General features: G+C 41.5%; 1 protein-coding gene across 1 annotated transcript in view; it reads left to right on the plus strand.

Moving 5' to 3' along the window:
* The window catches only part of LOC146642803 (NACHT, LRR and PYD domains-containing protein 3-like), a 325,246-nt gene extending 324,122 nt beyond the window's left edge, over positions 1-1,124 (plus strand). Inside the window, exon 12 of the mRNA XM_085397187.1 lies at positions 655-1,124. Within this exon, the coding sequence (XP_085253313.1) occupies positions 655-667 (13 nt within the window). The 3' untranslated portion in view covers positions 668-1,124. The remainder of the gene's footprint in view (positions 1-654) is intronic.
* Positions 1,125-6,997: the final 5,873 nt, after the last annotated feature.

A 6,997-nucleotide genomic window follows, 5' to 3' on the forward strand; every position in this document is an offset into this window, starting at 1 on the left:
GTGGGTGGTGCTGTCAGCAGTATTGTACTAAACACAGTCAGTATGAAACAAAGATCCAGTGTTTCCTGTAAAGCTGCAGCTTCTCAGTGAAGCTGTGAGAGGAGAACGGTGACAGGCTTCAGGATTGGACACAAACACTTCCTGTTTCTCACCTTTATGGTCACCATAGTAACGGCTGACACGCTCTGATCAAACACTGTCAACAGCCAATCAGCTCTCTGAACAAAGCAGCACGCAGACCAATGACTGCATTGATTTCCAAGTTTAAAGCAGTGAAGAACACAGTCTGTAGGTGAGGAAGAATTTAGTGAGAGCAGATGTTTGGATGGAATTCCTCCAGTTAACAGCTGGAACCGTCCATCTGGATTGTTGGGCTTGTTGTTGGGGTTCCTACAGAGCTCAGAGTGGACACACCAAGGTTCTTCTAATGAATGAAAGTCCAAACTCAAACTAGGAGGGAAAAACATTTTCAGCAACTTCAATAAAAATCCAAAGATTAGAAAAAGTGAAGCAACAATGAGTCCTAGTACAGTCCCAGCACTGACGTCCCTGCTGCTCTTTATACTGGATGTGCTGCATCACTGACTGACAGCTGATGAAGAGTCTCTGGAAACACTCGTTTATCTCCTCTGCTCTTCCTCCTTCTCTCTGCAGGTGGAGGGGATGATGGTAAACAGGACGGTGTGTGTGCTGAGAGAGGAGCAGCTGTGTCCTGATGATCCAGAGAGGTTGAAGCAGCAGCAGCTTGTGTGTAGAGACGCTCTGACTGGGCCATGTTACTGGGAGGTGGAGAGGAGAGCTTCATCCAGCAGTGACTGACAGAGGAATGAAGTGCAGATGACTGTCAGTGCTGCAGAGTGAACTGCTCTGAGAACAGCTCCACTGTCAGACACAATGTAGAGTCCAGCATCACCCCTGTGTGTCCCTCTGGATCTGACAGAGGATCATCAGTGTATCTGGACTGCTCTGCTGCTGCTCTGTCCTTCTACAGTCTCTGCACAGTCTCTGTCTCACTCTGGAAAGATTTTACAACTTGTTGTAATTACAGAACGTTAATATAATATTCAAACATGTGATCTTCTCTTTATTTCTGAATCTTTACCAAATAAAGAAAAACCAAACTAACAAACAGAAGCTGTCGTGTCCTTTTTCACCACATCTGTGAATCTTTTCTGTGTTTTTCCTCTTTTCCTCCTTCCTGCAGCTCCATCTTCATCATTCTGTGTCCAGTATATGTGAACATGTCCAAAGCATCTGAGTCTCATGTTACCCGTTTGTGTGAGTTACGCCTGTCGTTGTGTTGTGGTGTATAAATAAGGGGCAGGAGACAGCGCTGGATCTCTGAGTTCTTTACTCTCAATTTCTGCAACATCTGCAACATCTAGAAATGCAAACCTGTGAGCTGTGTGTGTTGTGCGTCTGCTCGGCCACCTCTCCTCCGGCCGTGCTGGAAGCAGCTGTGCGTTTGACAGTTTTATCGACTCGACAATAATCGAACAAATTAAATGTTCAAAAATATCAACTTAAGCACTTCAAAGTCAACAAAAAGCTTAAAACAATGAAATAATATTTCACTGACAAAACAACAGCTCATAAGAACGATACACAAAATAATACAGAAACAAACAAATAAAAGTTATTAACCAGGATCCATGTTTTTGTCACAAACACTGAATCAGCTGATTCACTCTTTATGTTTCTGAGTTTGTTTTGTGATTATAGTTCTGGTTTCTGTTTCTGTGTCTTCACTGTGTCCCACGTCTCCTTACTTTGGACTCTGTGTTATATTTCCTGTTTTACTTTGACAGTCCTGTGTTACTGTTTCCTGTCTCGTGTGTGTAATTGGTCCCAGCTGTGTTTCCCTCCTGTCTCCCGTTCCCTGATTACTAAACTGCGTCCACGCCGCCGCCGCTCCTCTCCACAGCTGGATTCCAGGATTTCAGAGCATCCAGCTGTGGTGAGTGATGGAGACACTTTCTCTGCTCCCTCAGTAATCAGGACAGTTTATTGAACATCAGAGGACATAAAGGACTGTTTTTCACCTGCCCGTTCTGAACCTGGACATTAAAGACTGCTGGCTTCAAGGACATTAATCCCAGTGTCAGCCAGCCAATAACAGCCTGTGTTTTTCAGCTCTTTAGGAGTCAGAAATGAGAAAGACACAGACTGCTAACCTCTCCCTGCAGGAAATAAGCTCCGCCTCTTCCTGTCCTGTATATGAGTGATTTGATTCTGACATGAGACACAATGAGTTTCCTGTTTATTGTGACTTAAAGCGAGCAGCAAAGACACTAAACTGTGTGTTTCCAGCTGAAGCTGCTTTTTGTGTTGCTCCCACAATCCTGTCTGAAACAGTCAGTGAGGAAAACTCAATGTGACTTCAGAGTGACAGAGGTAAGCGACTCATGTTGTAACTGACGTCAGACGCCGGAGATTTTGGCGTAAAATTAAAGTGAATGGTAGTTTAGAATTGAACAAATTCCTTTAAGCTTCAGTATTACCAAATACACTTATCAATAGTCTTCTAACTAACAATATTTGTCTAAATCATCTCCAACACCCTGGAGAACAACGGGGAGAGTTTAGAGGCTCTCCAAGATTACATTGATCAGTGCTTCCAGGATCTTGTGATGAAGAAGGCTCAGAGTGCAAAAACTTCATCAAAACCCACCTGAAGCTGCTGGAGGACACGGTGAAGAACATCGCCTTTGATGGAGTGCATCGCATCGGCCCCATGCGGGCTGAGACCGGGAGACCACGTCCTACTGTGGCCAAGTTCGGCCACTTCAAACAAAAGGAACAGGTGAAAAGTCTCCGTGTCCATCGGTGTTTCTCCACGTCTCTCTGCCTTCTTCGTGTCATCTCTGTGTTTCCCTGCTGCCCTCATGTTTTCTGCTTTGTCTGTTAGTTCTTCCCAGTTTAGGTTGATGTTCGCTTCTTCCCTCACCTTTGTTATTTTCACTGTAAATAAATCTCCACTCGCATCTCCACCGCCGTCTGCATCTTGGTCCTCATTCACTCCACCACACGACTGCTGCCCCAGCCGTGACAACTTTTGATGTTTCCTCTACATTTACCTTTAAAAATTATTTACTTTGCCTTCTTTGGTATCATTTGGTATCAGATGGCCGACTTCTAAATGGTCACCATGGTCACCACCGAACTTGAGGAGTTTGCCCCCTCACATATACTAATGTGCCACAAACAGGACTTTAACATCACCAACCATTCCTATGTTATTACGGTGTATCCATATAACTGGCCCACCCTGTACAGTTATGCTTTCATGTTGACATACTGTATTAACACAATTCAGGGAGGATTCTAGGATCAGAGCTTCGGGGGGCTGAGCACCCAGAGAGCTGCCCAGCCAGCCAAGATACACTTTACTCGTCACAATGAGACTTCTTCCCCGTCTCTGTCCCTGCATCCTCCCTGTCCTCATCGTCTGTTGTCTTCGTCTCCTTTATCAGTCATCATAATTTTACCGTCTCTGTGCACGTCTGCAAATTTCTTTATTAAATCAAAAGATTCTTAAATCCATAAAGTCTCTCTGTGTCTGGGTCCTCGTCACAAAACATGCCATCACTGTTTTGTACTTTTTTAACAATTTAATCCCACATTTGTGAAAGAAAAGCAAAACACTTTTTTGAAAAGTCTGTAACAAAACCATCAATTCTGATCAAGGTTATTTAAATGCTGCCAAAGAAGAATGGATTGGAATAAAAAAAAATACATATCCTAACCTTAATTACTGGAGGAGAATAATGAATGATGCTCATAGTGAGTAAGAAGTAAACTGAGTGCATATTTTGGACAGAGATTCACTTTTAATGTGTTTGTATAATATAATACAGATACATAAAAACACTCCTGAAACAGAATAAATTATTACAAATAAATTATTACAAAATATTAAAAAATATTATGGATACTTTTGTTGTTAAAATGTTACCTCTCAACCAAGTTCTGCCTTTTATATTTTTAGTAGTGTGTCACACAAACAGGAAATATTGTCAAAAAAAAGTAAGTAAGTGCTGAAGCACCCCAAAAATGAACCAAAGCACCCCAAAAATGAACCAAAGCACCCCAAAAATGAACCAAAGCACCCCAAAAATGAACCAAAGCACCCCAAAAATGAACCAAAGCACCCCAAAAATGGGCTAAAATCGCCCCTGTTAACAAATAATAGCCCAACAGTCACTTTTATGCTTATTGTAGCTGTTAGCTAAAAACACTAATTTAGCCCAGTTTGCCCTGAATTCAGCTTTGACAGACATGATCGACTGTTTCCAGTAGAATTCCTCGTTGTCATCTTGTTCCCTCTCAGAGCCCCGTATGCTTGCAGAGACCCCTACAGTAGGGAAATGTGCCAAAGAACGTCCAAAACATTGCATTTTAGGTTTATTTATGCCTTACACACAATCCCAACTCTTTAGCTAACTTAACAACTTTGGCTAAAGTCTATAGTTAGTCTTACTCGTTTGTACAACATTTCTGGATCGCCACTGTTTGAAATGATATGACATATGACTCTCACTGAAACAGCAAACTTTGTAGAAAACACAACACTTCTGATTCTCTATCTAGCTGTTTGGTCACAGCTGTAGATTACATTATAAGTGGTTGTTCACTCTTGTCAATAATTACATTTCTAAATTCTATTTGTGCAGTTACATGTAAACAAAGTCCAATATTGTATCTAAATGATTGTGTTATGGTGGGACAGTTTCCAATTTTGTTGTATTATTGTACTAGGTATGACTGTGCAAGAGTTATCTTATCTTCCTTGCTTGCACCACACTCTTTGCAGAAATGGTGCACAGCAGCACTGCATCATGTTATTGTGTTGTATAATATACCAGAACTAATACAAAGCAATATCCATGTACACTATAGGTCCATGCCAATGTGCCCAAATGGGACCTCCATAAATGGTAAGGGGCGCAAAGGCACTTTAAGACCAGTGGGCACACCATCGGTGCACATCCGCTCGGATGCTTTTTTCTATTCATTTATTTCCCTGTTTATTTATCGATGCACAAAAGCAATTATCTCAGAGACACCATCCTCTTAACAGAGACTCAAATCAGGAACCTGCAGATTATTAGTCAGCAGCTTTAACTTCCTGTCTTTGTCTCACTAAACCTTCCACGTGGAAACTTGAGCTGCCCACTCAAGCACAGTAGGCTTTAACTGGCTCTGCTCAAGTCACTTCAGTATCTGAGAAACTGTCTCGATGCATGCCAAAGAACACTTTGACAATACGCTTGTGTTGAGTCAAATCCACCACAAGCATATTCTATGGCAGTTTAATTCCACTCCACATAAAAATAGTCACGTATTATTTCCCCCCACCACACTTCCTGCCAGTAGCTGGTGCCCCCACCCACAGTGCATTAGTGGTTCTCTGTGTTTAGTGGCTCACTCTGGGCGGCTGCTCGGTGGGGCCCGGCCCCCTGGCTCTGTTGGGCCTGTGCTGCGGGTGGGGTGCCCTCAGGTCTCGGCCCTCTGGGCCCATTTACTGCTCAGTAACATTTAATATCTATTATTTACTACTACTTACTAGCCTACTTACTGCATATTATTGGTTGTTGCTGTGGGTTCCCCACTGTGTTGGTTTTTCCTTGTGTTTTTCAGCAGATGATGAAATAGATTTTCAGTATTTTTTCTCTCTTCCTCTCCATCTATTTCTCTTCTTCTCTATTTTTCCCTCTTCTTCTGTTAACTTTCTCCCCAGCTTATCTTTTTTCTTCTTTCCTGACCCCCGTTCTGATTCTAATGACTCAAAATAAAGTAAAATCATCATCAAATATGACTATCAAGTGGACCAGTATAGCAAAAACCATAATGGTGGCAGAGGCCACAGAGCCAAGTGGCAGGATTTTCAACGTTAAAACCAGATAAAAAACAGAAATTAAATGGTGTTAAAAGCCATGAATTAAGGCAATTCATTCACAACATCATTACAAGTTTTACTGGACGTTAATATTTTTCTCTTTTTTCAGTGCAAAACAAACTAACAGTACACATGATGCTGGCAAGTTAAAATGTCAGTGTCTTTTATAGATAGCATGTCTAGCATCATAGTTTTATAGATCACGTAGTCAGGATAAAAACTCCATCTCTGATTATTATTGTACATGACTGTGACATGCAGTGGCCTCAGCATCATGATGAAGGCGACCGGAGGAGATAGTTTGGTAGACATCGATGTTTTGCCGATGAAGGCTCATGTAGCGGTCCTCTTTGTCCTAAACAACAATTTACACTGTCATTTACATTTAATTAAAGTGCAGCTTAAAACACAGACATAATGCACTGCAGCCTCGGCACAATTAAGTGTAAAACAGAACTATGGAAAACTGACAAACATCTGGCGAGTTTCAGATCCTGTTAAGTTAGTTAGACCTGATCTGTTTTCTCTGTTAGGATAAAAACATCAGAGGTCATGGGGTGAAAAATACCTCAAAAACAAGACTAGCTATGTCTACAACTAATGTGTGGTGTTTGAAAAGAACCTATGAGATACTTTGAACACCACAGTGGCTGCTGTATGCAGTAATGTGCTCAAGTGATTTCAAAGGGTCATTTCATGAGTTTAAGTGCGTCAGTAAAAGTTTTCACCTGCGAGGATTTCTCCTCAGGCTGTAACCACAGGTTATCACAGCCACACTGATGAGTGAAGCAGCAGCAGAAATGATGGGAACTGTAGCCATGAACTTCATGCCAGAAGAATCTCCATCGTCTGTTGAATGTTGCCACACACACAAAAAAACGTCATTTTGAAAACATGAAAAGTCACGAAATTTGCATTAGCCTGTTATATTAAAGTGGAAAACATGTTTATCTTTTCATTACATTAGAGTTACAATTGCATCATTCAAACATTTCACTGATGAAATAACAACAAAGTTGTGATTGGAGCAGTTTTATAATGAAATTTTAAACAAATTAGCCAGAAGAAGAGCTTAAAAACATTCCAGATGTTCATCTC

This window comes from Rhamphochromis longiceps, linkage group LG23 (genome assembly GCF_057381845.1).
Source record: "Rhamphochromis longiceps isolate RC_006_pf linkage group LG23, R_longiceps_female_GT1.1, whole genome shotgun sequence".
NCBI classification, from domain to species: domain Eukaryota; kingdom Metazoa; phylum Chordata; class Actinopteri; order Cichliformes; family Cichlidae; genus Rhamphochromis; species Rhamphochromis longiceps.